The 19,006-nt window shown below is 40.8% G+C and overlaps 1 protein-coding gene across 11 annotated transcripts in view; it reads left to right on the forward strand.

The window, feature by feature from the left end:
• Positions 1-19,006, forward strand: part of FYN (FYN proto-oncogene, Src family tyrosine kinase) — a 114,231-nt gene that overhangs the window by 69,597 nt on the left and 25,628 nt on the right. For 7 of the 11 annotated variants that reach the window (XM_079971680.1, XM_079971685.1, XM_079971677.1 and 4 more), the window contains 2 exons: positions 14,704-14,961; positions 15,884-15,980. In XM_079971680.1, the coding sequence (XP_079827806.1) occupies positions 14,715-14,961; positions 15,884-15,980 (344 nt within the window). In that variant the 5' untranslated portion in view covers positions 14,704-14,714. Of the gene's footprint in view, positions 1-486; positions 644-14,703; positions 14,962-15,883; positions 15,981-19,006 lie in introns of all 11 variants that reach the window. The other 4 variants (XM_079971683.1, XM_079971681.1, XM_079971686.1 and 1 more) reach the window with 2 other exon arrangements.

Below are 19,006 nucleotides of genomic sequence, written 5' to 3' on the forward strand. Positions count from 1 at the left end.
TTTGACATACAAACAATGTATTATTTGGGAAACTATCTTAAGCACGGTGGTGACAAATCTGATTAAGATCTGGCTAAGACTCTACCTTCTAAATCTAAACTTAATGAATTAATCTACTGAGCAATCCTATTAATGCTTTAATTACTGTTAAGAAGGCAGATTGAATTTAGCAGATTGAATACATGCAAACCATGTGTGTGTGTGTGTACATATTCTGATAAGCAGCCTCCCCCAAATCTAAACTGTCCTTAATATAAACTGCCCTGGAAATTTTGGACTGAAGGCAAGTTAGCTGAGCAAAGGAGAATTCAGTTCCAGACATTTAATTTTGTTTCTGTATAACCTAAAGTACACATTTATGACAGTTTCTTATGTCTTGTGCTGGCTCATCCACACTTATGTTTGTTCCATGATTTCTTCCGTGTCTCCCTTGTTTTGTAGTCATGGGTCTGATAGATTTTAGTTTTTTCCTGCCGCTTTCCCCAGGAATACCTGCTCTTTACTGCTGAATTGGAACAAATGTCAATCCCTAGAAAACCTGATTGGCATTTGTTTTCCCAGGAAAAGTGGCAAGACAAAAGAAGAACTTCTCAGACCTGTGACTAGAAATCAAGGGACAAACAGAAGTCTGGATGAGCTCTTGGTGAGTACCTTGAATCACATAAACAATTCATAATTTTTCATAATAGCCAAAGATGGAAAGCTGTTTGACCCAGTTCATGGGCACCTTGAGAGTTCGTAAATATGGGTAAAAAGTCTATTTGCTGCTTAGGTAGCATTTTGTATTCAGTTGCTGATAACAACCAATGTGGGCATTAGCTTCCACGTACCATCTATTAATAAGAAGCAGTTATAAGGAAAAAGTGAGTAAAGTTTTTGCAACATGCAGTGGGGGAAAACTGAGACTGGAACCACTGATTTCTGCTAAGTGTTTGCATTTACAGTTCTGAAGGAGTTGAACAGCAGAAACATACTGCATTGCTTAGTCATTTGAATTTTGTTTAGGCATGGACATGAGAGTTATAAAAAAAAACCCACAGCAAATGTAAAGAAATGTTAGAAGTTGTGTTGGGAATCACACAGCTGCCATTTGTAATTTGCTTTACAACTTTTAGTAATCCGTTGTTTTATACATTTTTAACTGAATATGTAATTAAAATTACTAAGGGAAGATCCACATCAAACATTTAAAGCACATCCAATGTACATTTAAAACACATTAGTTTCCTGAAAGAATCCTGGGACTTGTAGTTTCCCTGTCATGGAGCTACAATTCCCAGTACCCTTAACAAAGTATAGTGACTGTGATTCTTTGAAGCCATGCAAAGCAATGAAATATGTATTGATAGGTCACTATTAAAATTGAATGCCTTAAGACATTAAAGTAGACATTAATATGAATTAGTTTTACTAGGTGGACAACCTAGCTCTTGTTGCACTAGCAAAATGCAGGCTTTAATCCATATAAACACTAATCCAAAGGTAAGAGGGGTTATCATTTGTGCCTTGATTACAGAAATGTGTAGTGCAGGCTTTGGACTAGATGACCCTTGGTGTCCCTTCCAACTCTGATTATATGTTTGATTGATCTTTTGCTGTAGAATACATTTTGGTAGGTTCTGCTCCTGGAATGCAGAAAGATATGCAAAATTGAGCAAAATAATCAGCTGATGGGTGTGTGAATGGATTACTCAGGGTGGCACCAGGGCTGGCTTCTCTTGCATTACTCTGTCACCGTAGGAGTTGCAGCAGTGCCATTTCTTCCCATGCAGTCAGGTGACATGGGAATCCCATGACCATGCAGCAGGAGTTCACTCAGGGACTCACCCCCGAGCATAGGAAAAATACTCTTCTCACATGGGCTGTGCACACACCATACATTTAAGCCACATCCCTTCCCCAAGAATCCTGAGAACTGTAGTTTGTTAAGGGTGCTCAGACTTGCAGATCTGTGAGGAATAAACTACAGGTCCCAGGATTCAGGGGGTGCTTTAAATGTATGGTGCATATTCCTGGCATTGTAGGAAGGATCACTGCTGCTGCCACTACTGCACCACAGGCTTAAGGCAAGGGCCAGTCTCAGGCTATCTTTGGATTCATTTAGTTATTAGTATGCTTTTCAGCATCTTTAGTACAGCTGTTATTCATATTATGTATGGGAGCCACTTGGGGGACCCTTTTAAGGAGCAAAAAGTATCTATAAAATGATTTGTAAATCCAAAATATCTGTGCCCATGCCACCTCCCTGCATAAAAATCTAGGTAAATTAAGAAATTGGAAGAGTAATATATATTGGATAATAGGGAGGGGGGGGTGAGATTCCAAATTACATTTTCTTGGAGGTTCAGTCAATCCATATAGAAAATTCTATTAGCAAATAAACCTTTAGACAGCTGACATTATACCTCATTTAACCCTAGAAACTGAAATATGTGGTTCAGCTTCTAGATAAAGTACATTTCCACTTACTCAGGTTTTCCCCCCCTTTCTTTTAATAGAGTTTATAGTTGCTGCTCCTTGCACTGTGCTGCCTGGGATTTTTTCCAGGAATCAAAATGAGCTAAAGACAGCAGCTGCCATGGGCCAAACAACTCCCCTCTTTCCAGCACAGCCACTACCCACCCATACACTCATTGATGGGACTAAAGCCCCTGGCCGTGGTCCCACATAAAGGAGCACAAAAGCCTGCACTGTGTCCTTGAAGCTCACTAAATGCACATGCTGACGGACGGATTGCCAGAGAGGGTGACTCCTATAACAAAAGGCCCTTCCTTCGAGAGTTCTTCAAGCTTGCAATTTCTATCCCACCTGATAAAATCAGACATGCACTTAAGTCCAACTCTGCCAAAGCTTTAACTTTGCATTCTTCACAGGTTATATAGCACAACCAATGATGTTTAAGACTAGTAAAGCAATGGCCCCTGCAACGTGCTCTACATGGGGCTTCCTTTGAAAAGCACTCATAAACTTCAACTGGCTCAAAGAGCTGCAGCCAGAGTGCTTACTGGGGCTGGTTACAGGGAGCAGACAACTCCCTTATTAGAAAAAGCTCCACTAGTTACCTTTCTGTTTCTGCTGGTTATGACCTATAAAGCCCTTACATGGCTTAGGCCCAAGCTATCTGAAAGACCGTATTTCCTCATATGAACCTGACTGGGTTTTGAGATCTTCAGAGGAGGCCCTTCTCTTGGTCTCCCTACCCTCACAGGTCCACTTAGTGCGGACACAGGAAAGGGCTTTCTCTGTGGCTGCTATCAGACTCTGAAACTTCCTCTTTGGAGAAGCTAGACTGGCTCCCTCATTGTCCTTCCGCCGGCAGGTGAAGACCAATCTTCTTTCAGCAGGCTTTGGGGAACTGACTGCTTTTTATGAAAGGGCTGGTGCAGTGCTGTTTTCATTGTAATTATTTGTATGTTTTAAATAGATTTTATATATCAATATAGTTTTAATTCTATTAATGTTTGATTGTTTTTAATGATTGTTTTTTTCTGTGTTTTTAGCAATTCTTTTTTATTTATTTTTTTGTAAGCCACCTTAAATTCCATCAGGGAAAAAGGGTGGTGAAAGAACGAATGAATGATTTATTTCCACAATATGATCTTTAGTAAAAACAGGTTTTGTGCCCCTGTTCTACGTGGACTGAAATCTCTCCAAGTTTCTAGATGTCCCTTAGGAAAACATTCCCTATTCCCTGTCCTGTTTTTTTCAATACTGGCAATAGACTTGTCCATCTGCTGTCACCAGCATGTAAATGCTTCTGCTTATTTAACAATTTTTACATATTTAACATGGAGCTATTCCCATGGTATTTCTTTCCCAATATTTCTATGATAAAAAGTCCAGTTTCTTTGGAGTTCCAGCATGCTAAGAAATTAACCCCCCCCCAAAAAAAAGCCCAAAGGAGCTTATCTTTTTTCTTTTTCTTGCTTCTTCTTGCAATGTAGCCTCAACAATTGCAGAGAACAAAAACCAACAACGCTTGTACTTTAAAATGTATTCAAAAGGATATATTTGTGCATATTATATCATAATACATAAAGATAATGTTAATCTTTTCCTTTTTTTTTTTACATTCTAGACAAAAATTCAAATCAAAGAGGTTTAAACAGTTCCTCTTTTCCTAAACTTACTTGCTCCCTAGAGTTTAAAATGGAGCCAGTTCATTGTTATAAATCATTTTCATCTTTAAGCTCATAACAGTGAATTGAGTTTCAGGAGAATTACCTGCAGGGTGAAGTACATTATACTACATATTCATACACATCCAAATAGGCCACTGGAGCTTAAAATATTTCGTTATTATGATGCTGCCTGAAGGAAACATAGCTGGGTAAAGTCCTTAGAATCTGTGTCCTATAAAATGTTGACAAAATGCTTTTGTTATCATCCTTAGTAGCAATTAACTACCAAGTAACTAACATATGAAAAGATTACTCTTTTAGACCTCTCAGGTGTATATATTTTGCTGCACGTGTTGAAACAGGCATCTACTTCTGAGGGAAAGAAGTTCCCCTGTGACACTATGGCACTTATCAGCTCTGGTTTTTGTAGGTACTTAAGTTTAAAACAGTTTTAAAAAACAAAACCTTCAGTTCAATTAATTGCAGGCATCTTTCTAATCTGACTGATGAGTTAGTTGACCAAATGGTGAAAGCATGATCTGAACACATGTATTGTAAGTGAATGGAAAAGCCAAATAGCACAGGTGCACTGCTAGAACTATGTATTCCTCATTGCTAATTGTTCTATCACTCCTTCTTGTACCTACATCAGCTCCTCCTCCTCCACTCTCTTAACCGATGCATAGAGTAAAGGGGATTGCTGTTCCCTAACACAAGCACTTGATGGATGCTTGTCATGATGGCCCCTAGATAACATTTTCCCAAAGAAAGTCCTATCCTGGATCTGCTATATGCCCCATGGAAATGACTATTGACTGTTTAGAAGGGCACTTAAAGCCTTATTTTTACCAGGCATTTGCAATTTTTCAGGTTTTGTATTTTGTCTCTCACTTGTTTTATTATAGTCTATTATAATGCTTCATTGATTTGCTTTTGTTTATAATCTGTTGTAAGCTACTTTGATAACTAAGAGTGGCATATAAATGTAAATAGTTGAGAGTTAGTGGTAAGGAATCATGTGGAGCAGCTGTATTTTTTACAGAGAAGTAATGAGACTGCACAGAGAGGCTCACAGTGTCATTTCCTCCTCGTTCTTAGTATCTTCATGGGGAAAAAACGTGAAAAAAGTGACCAAGATAATCCCCTTCCTTTTAAAGAGTACAAAAAGCTTTAAACTTTTGTGAAAGCAGTGTGAAAGGGTACAAAGGTGTGTCTTTTGGATCTTCCATTAAACTTTTAGTGCACAATAAATATGATTGGGCAAAACAAAGTGAACTTCTAAAACTAAGGGCATAACTTAATAACAGTATGAATTTGAAAAAAATAATAATACATCTTTACAATTTATATATACCTGCTTCAAAGAAGAGTATGCCTCCACTCTTTAAAAATAAAACAGACTTACTTCTTAGCTTCTACTAATTAGTGCTCCATGATATAAAGGTTGCATAAGTTCTTTTTATAAAATATAAATAGATTTCTGGGGAAATGACAGAATCTGCCTGTCTTGCAGATGGATTTCAGTGGTACTTGCTTAAATAAGTTTGCTGAAATTACTCTCCTTCCAACTGAACACTGCTCTTTTCCTTGACTGAAACTGGTACAAGCAAAGAGAATGGAAAAAGAATTCACTATTAACAAAACAAAACAAAAAAAGGAGGCCCTAACACTCATAGAATTATCTGGCAATGAAACTCTGTTCAAAATGGGAAGAGTTGGCAAAGTGGCCTTTTGTTGGGAGCTTGGAGGTGAGCCTCCTTCTCTTTCATTTCCTGCATTGGAGAGTTTTTGATTACGACTGCTCAAACAGCCACTTTGTGCTAATGTGTTTTCTTGTGGATTTGCCAGGTGACCCCCTGACTCATGGGCACCCTGCCAGTTCCACCACAGCGACTGTTCCTTAAACAAGCACAGCAAGTGAAGTCAGTTTTTGCTACTGCTGTCCAGATGGAACACTGACTTTCCTGTTCCTTTTCAGCTAGTGGTGAATATATCCTAAGGTTGTTTTTGGTGAGTTGTTGTTGTTTTTTAAAGTACCTCAATGGTTCTCAGAATGCCAAAAGAAAGAAGATGGCTTTTGATGATGGTCTGCAAGATAATTCTTCTTCTTGATTACTGCATCACCCAGAATACTAGTGGATTTTCATCCCATGGAGTGCTCTACTTTGGTTTCTTCAGTTTCCTTCCATCAGCTTCTTTTTGTCAGGCTTATCTGTACATATAAAATGAAAGATAGCTCATAAGCTACAGCATTTGTTCTGGAGAGGGGCAGTTTTGTTCACAGGAAAAGGTGATCATGTGGGTTTATTTCTAGTGTGTGTCCTTATTCCCACCCCACCACCACCAGAGCAAAGGCAACACACCCATAATTGTAACATTGCTGTTGTCTTGCTGTGTCCTTACTGGCTGTAAACTTCAGTGCCAATTGGGGGCTGAATCAATGCTGTGAAATGGCACAATATAACCATAAATTTGTTCCATGTAACATAGATATGGAAAGTAGCAACTGAGAGAAGCAGAAAAGAAAACAAGAAAGGGCATACTTGACATGGTACAGTAGATAAGTCATCTTTTTGTTGTCTGTGTTCCTCCTTGACAAATGCCAGGAAATTGTCTTCAGTGGGCAACAAGGACGTCTTTTCATGTGCCATTTCTATAGCAGGTAGAGGTGAGTAGCAGCTGTCCTGGAATAAGCATGCTATAAGCAGAAACTATAATGGACTCCAAAGCTGAGCTATGTGCATATAACTGACCAAAGGCTCCTCCCAGCTGCATGAGAATTGGAGAATACCATAATCATGTGAGACTGACTACATATACATCTCTCAGCCATTTTGCTCTTGGGGTGCTAGGTCATTAAGACAGAAAGAAGAAACAGGCAAATGATCTGTGAGGCGTACAGTGCCATTTCTCTTACATACTAGGCCTGGGCGATATAACGCTATATCGCTCAGGACCAGTATGAGGTGCTGGTACAGCTTGTTCCTCCCTCTGCATCTTTAAAATGCTCAACTGAGGAGTGTGCAGCTGTCCTTACCTCAGCTGAGCAGTTAAAGGAGCTCCCAGCCCAGGGCTGTCTCCCATGAGCCGGCGGCAGAATGGGGGCTCCGTTAAGCTGCTTAGCTGAAGGGTGCATGGTTAGTGGTTGCCCACTCACCCGTAAGCGGGGGGAGCACTGGGGCTTTCTCAGCTGGGAAGGAGGAACAACCTTCCCAATTCCCAGCTGAACTGCGCAAACAAGCTGCGTTGTCCCAGCCCATTAGCGCCTGGCTGAAACTGCCTCAGTTCCCAAGGTAACAAAAGTGTTACAAAATAGTATTTTTTTAAAAAAAAAAAATCCTAGTGTTAGTATGAAAAATGTTGAAATAAAAATTTGTTTATCACTGAAGAAAGAGAGAATTAAAAGTATTGGGTAATAGGTCCTAATTAAAGCAGGGCCTATCCCTTCCCAGTAAAGAAATCTGGCATTAGCAACACAGATGTTATACTACTGACATAATTAAACAGGCATATCTCCCACTTGGCACATTATGCTTCTTGCTTGGTTTTGGATCACACCTTACACTTTGGCAAGTCACTTAATTTCCGCCTCATTTTCCCATCTCTATGCATCAGAAAAGACCACATGACTTTGAGATCAGCATTCCTTTGTGAAGGACTTTTCTCCTTCCTCTTCTCACTTTTCTTTTTTATTTCTATCATGGAAAATAAGCAGGAAACACCACAATATTGCCTGGAATGTTGTTTGCTGTTATTCCTGTCTGGACGTTGTCAAATATTAGTGATTTCAGATGCTTCTTCCCACTGGGTCAAGGAATAAAATACTTTGCATTAAAAATGGAATGAGGTCCCTGTGAATAGAAGGCAGAATTGGCATGAATTTATCTTTCTGTCACATTCCACTAGGATGCCTCTCTACATTCTGGGCTAAGCAGAAAATGATAGAAATATATATATATTAAGAGTACACTCTGATTTAAAGGCATGATGAAGCAGGCAAGGCACTTATTCATCCAAGAGGAGTCAAAAGCCTGCAATACCTACCTCATGTTGTTTTCTCTGTGACTCATTTTTTATTAGAGAATTGGAGGGAGAGGGGGATGATCCTACAGAAAGCAGGATGTGCAGACAATGGAGTTAGAAATCATATTTGGGATAAACTGCTCAGAATGTTTTAAAATATTGAACTAAAAAAGGATGCCTGATGCTAAGGGAATTGTGCCTTTTAAAATTATAACAGTGTGAGGAAATGATTTAGTCTGGGTAAAATAGTGAAGGCAGATAATTACCACTCTAGTACTGCTGCTCTGGTTAGACTTGGAGCTCTGTGCAGATTTAAAAAAAATCAAAAAGTAAAGATTAAAAAAACACTTTAGAGGTCCATTTATTAATTCCCCTGTATTGGTCACCAGGCAGGCCAATGGCTTGTGTCTGAGTGCTCAAAGCCTTGCTTATGCAAGTTGTCTCTGCCTCACTATTTCCATCTCTAAAATAGATAACAATTACCTACATACTTGGCTCCTTGAGCACATAACAAATAAGTGTGACTCAACCTATTTTTAAGGTTTTTGCTCACTTTTGCCATTTAATTCCTTAATGTGTTTTGCATTGTAGTTGAATGTGACTTAATGCGTAGTTGTCAACTGGGTATACCTGTCCAATGTTCTGTTCTGCATTGCATTTGGAGTTCTAGTTTTGTGTTTCTAACTGTGTTGTCTCTGTTAGGGGCTGTGCTGTGTGAATAGAGCTGCTCAGTAGCTGGAGAGTTATGAACATATGGAACAGCTGACAGTATAATTTACATGAACAGAATGTTTTATGTGGGCTTTTCCTTTAGGTGACTGCTTTCACAACATTGCACACATTGCAGGAGGTGAGGTGGGTGCCTGGAAAGATTTGAGAATCACCTCCTTTGGAGGCACCAATACCCAATGAAAACAGCACAGTGTTTAGCATTGTAGCAAGGATTCTGCTAAGCTGGACTCTGTGTATTTGGCAGCTCTTGTCTATTCCATGCAAAACTGATGACCACAGTGAGTGGGAGGAAAGCAAGGGCAAGAGTTTACAAAAAATTATTTAACGGGTTCTAGCCCGTTTAGCAAGATCAAAAGAGTCTTTAAAATTGTTTTCCCCCTTCTGAACCATACTGCTTACACAAGTTCCAAAATCAAAGCTGTATTTTTAATATTTTTATCTGTTATACACCTACCATATTGTACACAGCAACCCAAGTTCATGAAGGAGTACAAGGATTTGAATAAATGACACTGTATAAGCAACAGAATTACCGTCCCTTTAAGGAGGTAACTATATGAGATTAAACTTTCATCCCCTAACTGAACCCTTGCCAATTACCCTGTCACTCTCCTTCCCCAGTTGACACACAACTTAATACATCTAGAGGACTTTACATGGAGACTCCAACGTGGTCTTCATTCTGGAGTCCTTCAGGCTGCTCACAGATTGCAGCCTTGGTCTTCAACCCTCAAGCATCAGGTTCACAACAACCAACTATTACTTACCTGTAGCTCTTCCTTGAGGGCTGTCATACAATCCTGTTCTCTTGTTAGCAGACCTCTTTCAGCTCTTTGCCCCAGTATTATCAGTTCCTGGGTTGAATCTTCATTACCCTGTCCGATCTTGATCTGGTAGTAGCATCAGGGCTATCCAAAAACACAGAGGAGAAGCTGAGGTCAAGCACAGTGATGCAAGCCAAGCATGGATGTGGTCCAATAGCAGGGACATGGGACAAAGCCAAAATTAAGCAGTCCAAAAGTAGGCAAAATTTCAAAAGCAAGGGGTTAGCAGTGGTCATTCAGTGTAGGAGGCAGGAACAAGAAGTCAGGCTGAACAGAGTTAAGGGCCTGTGCTTTTCACAACTGGGAAGCTCACAGTAAGGGCTAATATAGCCTGTCTTTCCATCCCCCCACCTAATCGCAGTTGCTGCTGTTTAGGGGTATTCAGAGAGCTCTTCTCTTTTGAGGAGTACCCTTCCTCATAGGGAGTCCCAGGGTTCATAACACGGGATCCTGTGTGTTCCCCAAAGTCAATGGGAGGTTCAGTCCATCCTCCAAGGTGCCTGTGTCCAGTTCAGGGCTACGTATGACAGACCTTTCATATGCCTGCCTCTTAAGTCCAGCTCACTGTGGCCCCTTCCTAAATCCCAGCCCTCCTTCAGCTCCAAGAGCTACCCACCCAATACAAAACCTGGCCTTTTATTTACATCAGCCAAGACCCTCCATGCAGTCACTAAAATTTGGGTGAAATTCCATCCTCTTACTGACTTATGAGTCAATAAGACGCGGTAGAATGTCCACTAATTGACAAATTAAAACTGACCACTCTTTTGATGACTGAGTCTCAATACAGCCAACAACCGTTTTACGCGTGTTCAATATGTGCATGACATATAGCCACAAACATGTGCACGTCACAACAAACCCAGAGGTGACTAGAAAAAAAGTGCAAAAGTGGCCCTAAAAGAATGCAGAAAGGGCAAAAACAGTGTAAAAGCAGCGCTTAGCAATCTCATAAGCCTTTGCAAGTGCAATCTCAGGAGCCCTTGCACTGACTTTTGAGTCCTGTGGAGAGTTGGAGTTTGGACAGGGCAGTTTGGAAGGAGTAATTGTGGTGGAATGTGGGTTTTTCAAGGGTTTTTCAAGGGTTTTCAGAGGTTTAAAGGGTGTTTGTAGGCTTTTTCAATGGTTTTCCTGATATACGCAATTTCACTTAAATGTGTAGTGCCTCAGAACGTAGCCCCGGCATAAAATGGTTGTTGCCTGTATAAAGGCAGAAACCTCTCCAAGCAAAGCGCCCCCCCCCCCCCGATGCTAGACTGCAGTGACAATTTAACTGACACTTTTCTGTCTGCTATCCTACCTTCAATACAACATATTCCTCTAGCTTCCAGCAGGAGCATGTCAGTTAAATGGTCATCTTGTTTCAAATGACATAAGATACATTTAATAAATTTTACATCAACAGTACAAAGCTTCTCAACAGCTGGGATAGCTCAGTCAGTCGAGCATGAGACTCTCAATCTCATGGTCATGGGTTTGAGCCCCACGTTGGGCAAAAGACCTCTGCCCTGCAGGGGGGTTGAACTAGGTGACTCTTATGGTTCCTCACAGAATTAGATGAGTCATTGATCCTAACTATCCATCCCTTCCACTGATATTTACTTAATACAGTCATGCATACAGTTCATGCATAAGGATGATGCTTGTGGCGTAATTTTGTGCATGTTTTCTCTAAATCAAGCCCCACTGTGGGGCTTACTCATGGGATTCATCCTTATAGTGACTCTTATACATAACACCTCAGAAGTAAGCCCTATCAAGTTTAATGGAGCCCATGTAAGAATGTATGGCAGGCTCCCCACTTCTGATGTATAGTGTTGCAACTTCACTAACACATTGGTGAGTGTAGAATTGTTGATTCTGTACAATTGAACAATATTTTGAAAGGTAAATTTGTGCTCTATCACTTGAAGTCTCATTATTCCTGTAAACTTTGTTTAGCTTTCTTCAGAAAATTCCTAATACTGCTTTGGGAAAGTGGATCAAGATTAAACTGCTAAAATTATGGTAACGGTAATGGCAAACTTTGAAACGGTCCTATGACCCAGCAATCCAAACATTTGAGGAAGAAATACATCATCCATTAGAACCATATTAAAATCTTGTTTACCGCTTGTGGTGTTGAACATAAATCTCCAAGGGGTCTGGCACAAATAGTTTCCAGATTTTGTTGAATGATATCATCACCGCTTGTCCTGAGCATGCATGTTTTCAGCTCTACCAAACCATGAATGCCTCCATTCAGCTCAGGTTTGAATTTGAGATGCTTTGTGATAACAGCGGAAAATAGATTCTTGCCCTCTGGTTGTTCAGAGCTGTGGTGCTACTGCTGAATGGAGGATGCATTTAAAAATATCTACAAAAACCCTGGAGTCCTTTTGAATCAAGTCCAGCAATGTGCTTGTACTTCCTCCTGAAACTTAACTAGGCGACTAATGATATCATCCATAGCTAGTGTCTTCAAGAAGGAATGGACAGCTTTTCAAAGTCTTGGCTTGAAAAGAAACATGTAGGTTACACCCTCTGTCACATCTCACACAGTCCTGCAATCAAGCAGCTTTTATACGTGCACTGCCCAGGCACTGGAGCCAAGCTGAAGAGGACAATAGAAAGGGAAATGACCTCTCCATCAAACTTTTCTGCCTGCTCCTCCCCACCTCTCTCAAAGAAAATACATGCCAGCAAAGAGAGAGAGAGAGAGGAGAAACTGACTAAAATATATTCATTAAAATATGTTGCACTGATGTCACTATTACCTCTTACAAAAATCTGTTTCGTTTGGGTCTCTCTTTTTTTACAGTTTGGAAGGCCTGTGTACCTATTCATTGCTGGCCTAGTTTTCTGTTACTTGTTTAGTTGGCCTGCAATTCTTGAATAGCTGCTTTATTCCTCTTTCTTTCTTCCCTTTTTTTTTCCTTTTTGGCACCTCGAAGTTAATAATTCACTTTTTTGTTGGCTCAGCGTGTGAATAATACATTTAGGGCCATATCCTCCCCTTCCTCTGTAATAAAGTATATCCTTGCTCAATTCAGATTGTGAAAGTGCTCAGATATCTATAAAGCACTATTAAATAGAGATGGGGGCTAAACCTAGTGGAAGAGAAATTCCACATAAATTCATATGCCCAAATGTGGGTGCAGAAGTTTTTTTGTTTCATTTTGGAGGTTTGTTTTATTTTGGGATTCCGAACTCCAAAGCATATTCTGCCCTTTCCAATATGTGCAGTTTGAAATCACAGTGTGCAGCTACTCTCCAATCCTGTGTGGAGGCCTCTAGGAGCCAGTGGGATATAATTGGCCCCTGGAGATGCTTAGAGCACCCACCCGGCAAGGCTATATGTTGCATGATACAAAATTCTGCCACATTTGTCCCCATTAGAATCTTCTGGTGGGGTTGCATGGGGAGGGATAGAGGGTTAAACCCACACCACACCATTTTTTCCCATATGGCTCTTACATATGAGTGGTATATTCTGTTTTTTATATATATAATTTTTTGATTGAATTTTATAAATATTTTTTGACAAAACATCCATCTTACATATAATATATAAAGACCGCTTTGCCATCTTGGCCTGAGACTTCCCTCCTCCTCAACTAATGGTTTTCCTAATTATGCTCTGATACTGCATTTTGTTGTTGTTATTATTATTATTGTTATTGTTATTATTATTACCCTTAAATCCAAATCTTAAATACAACATTTAAACATCATATTGATAATAATTGATATATCTAACCGTACAAAACTTATTGTAGCCCTACTAACAATGTCAGTTGTTCACAATTGTCTCTCAAATACAATGTAAATTTATTCCAGTCTTTCAAAAAGGTCTGGTCCTGCTGCTTCCGAATTTTCCCGGTTAGTTTCGCCAACTTGGCATAGTCCATTAACTTCATCTGCCACTCTTCTTTTGTTGGGATCTCTTCCATGAGTGGTATATTCTGAATCATGCTGTGTGTGGAAAGTGAAGCAGTGTAAACTCTGAATGCAGCATGTATATGTATGTAGGAACTGTACGTGCAATAAACCAGCAGCTGTCCCCGAGGTAACATCCTCTAGCATAGAAGTGCAACTATCTCAAAAATGGGTGCCAGCTCCTTGGCTATATTGAGGGTGAGCAGCTGCCATTGCCATCCCAAAGTGTAGTAGAGAATAGGTGAATAGAGGTGTGGAGCAGGAGGACTATTGGAGGAGCCATGGGATCCATCTCTCTCCAGAGCATCTTAGCTGAGGATGGTCAGAACCTTGAGCTGAGACTTGGTGTGGGGTTAGGGTTTGCCCAGGTCAGGCAGCTAGAGCATGAGTAAATCTCTTGTCAAAGCAAATACAACAGACAGAAGAGCTTGGCCTTTTCTACTTGCAGCTTGCTCAATGTTGGGGAATTTTTGTAATGGGGTGGGAGAAGTTGAGACTATAGAATCAGAAACCAAATGCTCAGTGGTTCATGAGCAATATTTTCCAAAGTGGTGATGTGAAGTGATTTCAGAAAGGATGTGAGATGACTTCAGAAAGCCAACACAACTTTAACGTCAATACTTTAACAGGAGAACTACAGAAGAGATACCTATGAGATCGGTTAAAATCATTGGGTGCAAAGATGCTTTTTATGAATTGTAGGAAACTTTATCCTGTGTTGGTCCATAGTCTGTCTTTTTGCTGTTCGCATCACAGCAAACAAAGGACTGGCATAAGCCATGTTTGAATCACACTTTAGAAATGCAAAAAGGGGGACATTGCCTTGTAAAGGAAACTTCTTTATTGGCCAACCATGTTTCTCAGTTGGAGCACACCCAATGGAAGATTCAACAAGTTGCTTCCTAGACATGTCCCAGAAAAGAGATATGTTGCCTTTAGCTGCTTGATACTGATGTATCCCAAAAATAATTCTGCATTTGCTGATTGGTAGAATTAACTGTTTATGTGCCATATCATGTTGGTAAAGTATATCAGACATCAAAATGAAAACAGTTTTTATTTGTTTGTTTGTTTGTTTACTGCAGGATTTTAGATAATGGGCTGTGTGCAATGTAAGGATAAAGAAGCAACAAAACTGACAGACGAGAGGGATGGCAGTTTAAACCAGAGTTCAGGTTATCGCTATGGGACAGATCCCACCCCTCAACATTACCCAAATTTTGGTGTGACTTCCATTCCAAACTACAACAACTTCCCCACAGCCGGTGGACAGGGGCTGACGGTCTTCGGTGGTGTAAATTCCTCATCACACACAGGCACACTGCGAACAAGAGGAGGCACAGGTATATCATTTAGAATAACTTTATCTTTTTCAGAGCATATTAGGTTTCTTCAGTACAAAAATCAAAAACAAAAAATCAGTCTTTTATTGAGGATCATTTACATTTTTGCAACACCCACCTCTGATCTGAAGACATGAAATTATTCTTGCTCATATGGGACACAATTCACAATATAATAATAATTCACAATGTAAGCAGAGCACACAAATGGAGGCCTGCACAAAGTCAGATATCTCTTTGGGTATAATATATTCTCTGTCTCCATTCCCCTTTCACTGTCTCACACAGTGCACACAGAGCCCCCTCACGCTGCTCATTCTCAGCACTCACGTATATACACTTCTTGCACTCGTAATTTACATGCTGCTGTCATACTTATGCAACATTCATACTTGCAGTCTGTAACAGGTGACCTTGTGATTCACATTGCCTACTGCTGTTTGTGCTGAACTCTTTTCCACAGAGTACATGGAAGCCAGAGTTCTTACAGGCAATAGCTACACAGATTTCAAAGTCTCTAACCTATCTTTATCTCATTTAAATAAATAATGAAGTTTTGTTGACTGCACGTACAATCCAGTGTAGCATGATGGTTGAGAGACTGAGATGTGAATTCCCTCGTTCATATATCACCTGTATGACCCATGAACTCAACAGGTGGCCTTTGGAAAGCCACTGCTATCTCTTCCTTAGACACACACACTCTTTATCTGCAGTACAGGAATAATGATAGTCCTCTGTCTTGCACAGTTTTTGTTTTTGTTTGGAAAAATAATACTTTGTGAAGTAAGTGGAAGAAAAATCAATGTTTAAACCAAGTTCTGTATTTTTTTTAAAAAAGGCAAAATTTGTTGGCCATCTATTTTCCCCTACCCCTATTATGCAGTAGCAAATTTGTAAACTGCCGTTTTATGTCTCTTAGGTGTAACTCTTTTTGTGGCCCTGTATGATTATGAAGCAAGAACAGAAGATGATTTAAGTTTTCATAAAGGAGAAAAATTTCAGATACTTAACAGCTCGTAAGTTTTATGTTACCGCATGACTTTGTTAATATTTGTTGAGCGATTTGTACCTTCAGCAGCACTCCCAAAAGATGTACAGGGATGGCTTTAAAGGGGATTAAGACAAATTCATGGAGGATAAAGATACTAAAGGCTACTAGTCATGATGGTTGTGTACATCATCCAGTATTGGAGGCAGAATAACTCCTAATGCAGTTGTACCTTGGTTTTTGAACGCTGCTAACCTGGAAGTTAGGGACGCAGGTGGCGCTGTGGGTTAAAGCCTCAGCGCCTAGGACTTGCCGATCGAAAGGTCGGCGGTTTGAATCCCTGCGGCGGGGTGCGCTCCCGCTGCTCGGTCCCAGCGCCTGCCAACCTAGCAGTTCGAAAGCACCTCCGGGTGCAAGTAGATAAATAGGGACCGCTTACCAGCGGGAAGGTAAACGGCGTTTCCGTGTGTGGCTCTGGCTCTGGCCAGAGCAGCGATGTCACGCTGGCCACGTGACCCGGAAGTGTCTCCGGACAGCGCTGGCCCCTGGCCTCTTAAGTGAGATGGGCGCACAACCCCAGAGTCTGTCAAGACTGGCCCGTACGGGCAGGGGTACCTTTACCTTTTTTAACCTGGAAGTGACTGTTCTGGTTTGCGAACTATTTTTGGAAGCCAAACGTCTGATGGGGCTTCCATGGCCTCCAATTGGCTGTAGGAGCTTCCTGCAGCCAATCAGAAGCTGTGCTTCAGTTTCCGAACATTTTGGAAGTCGAACGGACTTCTGGAACGGATTCCGTTTGACTTCCAAGGTATGACTGTACCAGTTTCTGGGAATCACAAGTGGCGAGAATGCTGCTGCTCTAATGTCCTGCTTGTGAGCTTCCTGTAAGCATCTGCTTGGCTACTGAGAGAGCAGGATGTTGGACTAGAGAGGGGCCTTTTCTGATTAAGCGGAGCTCTTGTGTGAACTCTTTACACTCAGAGCAACTTCTGCTCCTGGTGCAAGTGGACATGAGAAGCACAGCATCAGGTGCTGTAAGCTAAACAGCTGGAGGAAGAGATAGTCCTGCTTCTCACTTGTCCAAAACCCTTGGCTTATTGGCTTCCACCCACTCATGCAAGGATCCACTGTGTCCTACCTTTCATGATCGCAGCTAAATACTGAATTGGATTTTAGTCCTTGAATCTGAAAGATGGAATAAATTAATTAGCGATGGAAATATGACCTTTTAGAAGTCAGTGCTTATACTGATGCAATTTGCAGAAAGTTTATTTCAGACCATGCTTGTACATTGCTCTGGTTTGGATAAGTTTTTAAAACAACACATTTAAACTGTAAACAATATGAAGAGCATTATGAGGTTCATGGATTTTTGTAGCAGAATATAGAGCCAAGTAAATTTGCAGTCATTGCACAAACTGTCACCAAATATCTTTGGTCTGCATGACCAGTAGAAAATAACTATGGTAAACCATGATAAGCCATGTTTATTTCTTACTGTAGTTTACTGTGATGTGCAAACCAAGGGTATGATAATAATAATAATAATAATAATAATAATAATAATAATAATAATAATAATAAATTTATACCCCGCCCATCTGGCTGGGTTTCCCCAGCCACTCTGGGCTGCTTTCAACAGAACATTAAAATCAGAAGAAAACTTCAAACATTAAAATCTTCCCTAAACAGGGCTGCCTTCAGATGTCTTCTAAAAGTCAGATGTTTATTTCCGTGACATCTGATGGGAGGCAGGAGCGAAAAGGCCCTCTGCCTGGTTCTCTGTAACCTCACTTCTCGCAGTGAGGGAACCGCCAGAAGGCCCTTGGCGCTGGACCTCAGTGTCTGGGCTGAACGATGGGGGTGTTTAGTTATAGTATTTAGTTATAGTTTTCCATTTATTGCAAATAAATCATTGTGATGTCTGGAGAGTGAAGTAAAAAGATGAGATAATTTCAAGGAATGCTTCATTATTCTGCCAACCTGAACAGCTTTTATGCAGATGAAAGCACAGTCACTTGGGCTATGATTTATAAATGAAAACACCCTTTTCTTTTAAATTGGCAGTGAAAAAAGCCGACAAAATATTTACATTATACACTTTCCTTTATGCTTCAAAATGCTCCTGCTGCAAGCCTGAGAAGGTAATGCTTGAATAATAAACAAATCCATTACAAATTCGTAACTGCAATGGGTGAGTTTGAGGTGCTCTGCTGTCAAGAATCTTGGGGCACAGCAAAGAGAGAGAGAGTGTGTGTGTTTAGGCATTCTGCTCTAGTGTAAATGCTACTTGCAAAGAAGATGAGTACGGATGTGCTTACTTAGCTCTTCCCCTACCCCATCACTGTCTCCATCCCTCCTCCACAAGTTGGAGGGAGAAGTGTGAGGCGGGAAGTGCCTCCTACTTGTGGAGACTCCCCACCTTTGATAATCGTATTCCAGATTGTGGAGAGTGACAGAGATAGCAGTGCAGGAGCAAAGCTTAGCATGCTTGTCCTTCCTCTCATATAGGCTTTATACCAACCAATATGCTGAACACATCATTGCTTTAATAAACATGCTGGAAAAATTGCCCCAATGCCATTTTTCATGCCACAGAATTTTTAGACTCCCATTTACTCTGCATCCAGGGCACTCCTTACCCTTGGTTTGGCAAGGGGGGTACACACAAAACTAACCATAATCCACACCTATAACTGCCCTGTCATGGTTTTCCTTGAAATACCACATTTTGATGTGTTTCTCCCTCCGATACCAGCTTTATCCAAGTTACGGGGAGGGGAAGACTCAGTGCTTTAAGCCGGTAAAGTGTACACAGCCTCTTTCTCACATTCCTGTTCTAGAGTCCTGCCCACACACATGCCTCTAAAGCAGGGGTGGGAAGCTTGTGCCTCTCCTGATGGTGCTGGACTGTAACTCCCGCCAGTCAGTGACCATGCTGACTGGGGCAGATGCAACAGAATCTGGAGGAGGCATGGGTCCCCCATCCCTGTTCTAAACCCTCTTACAATGTACCTCAGGGGGCTGCCTTTAAGGAAAGTCCCTGGTGTAGAT

The sequence above is a fragment of the Podarcis cretensis genome (assembly GCF_951804945.1).
Source record: "Podarcis cretensis genome assembly, chromosome: 3".
NCBI lineage: Eukaryota > Metazoa > Chordata > Lepidosauria > Squamata > Lacertidae > Podarcis > Podarcis cretensis.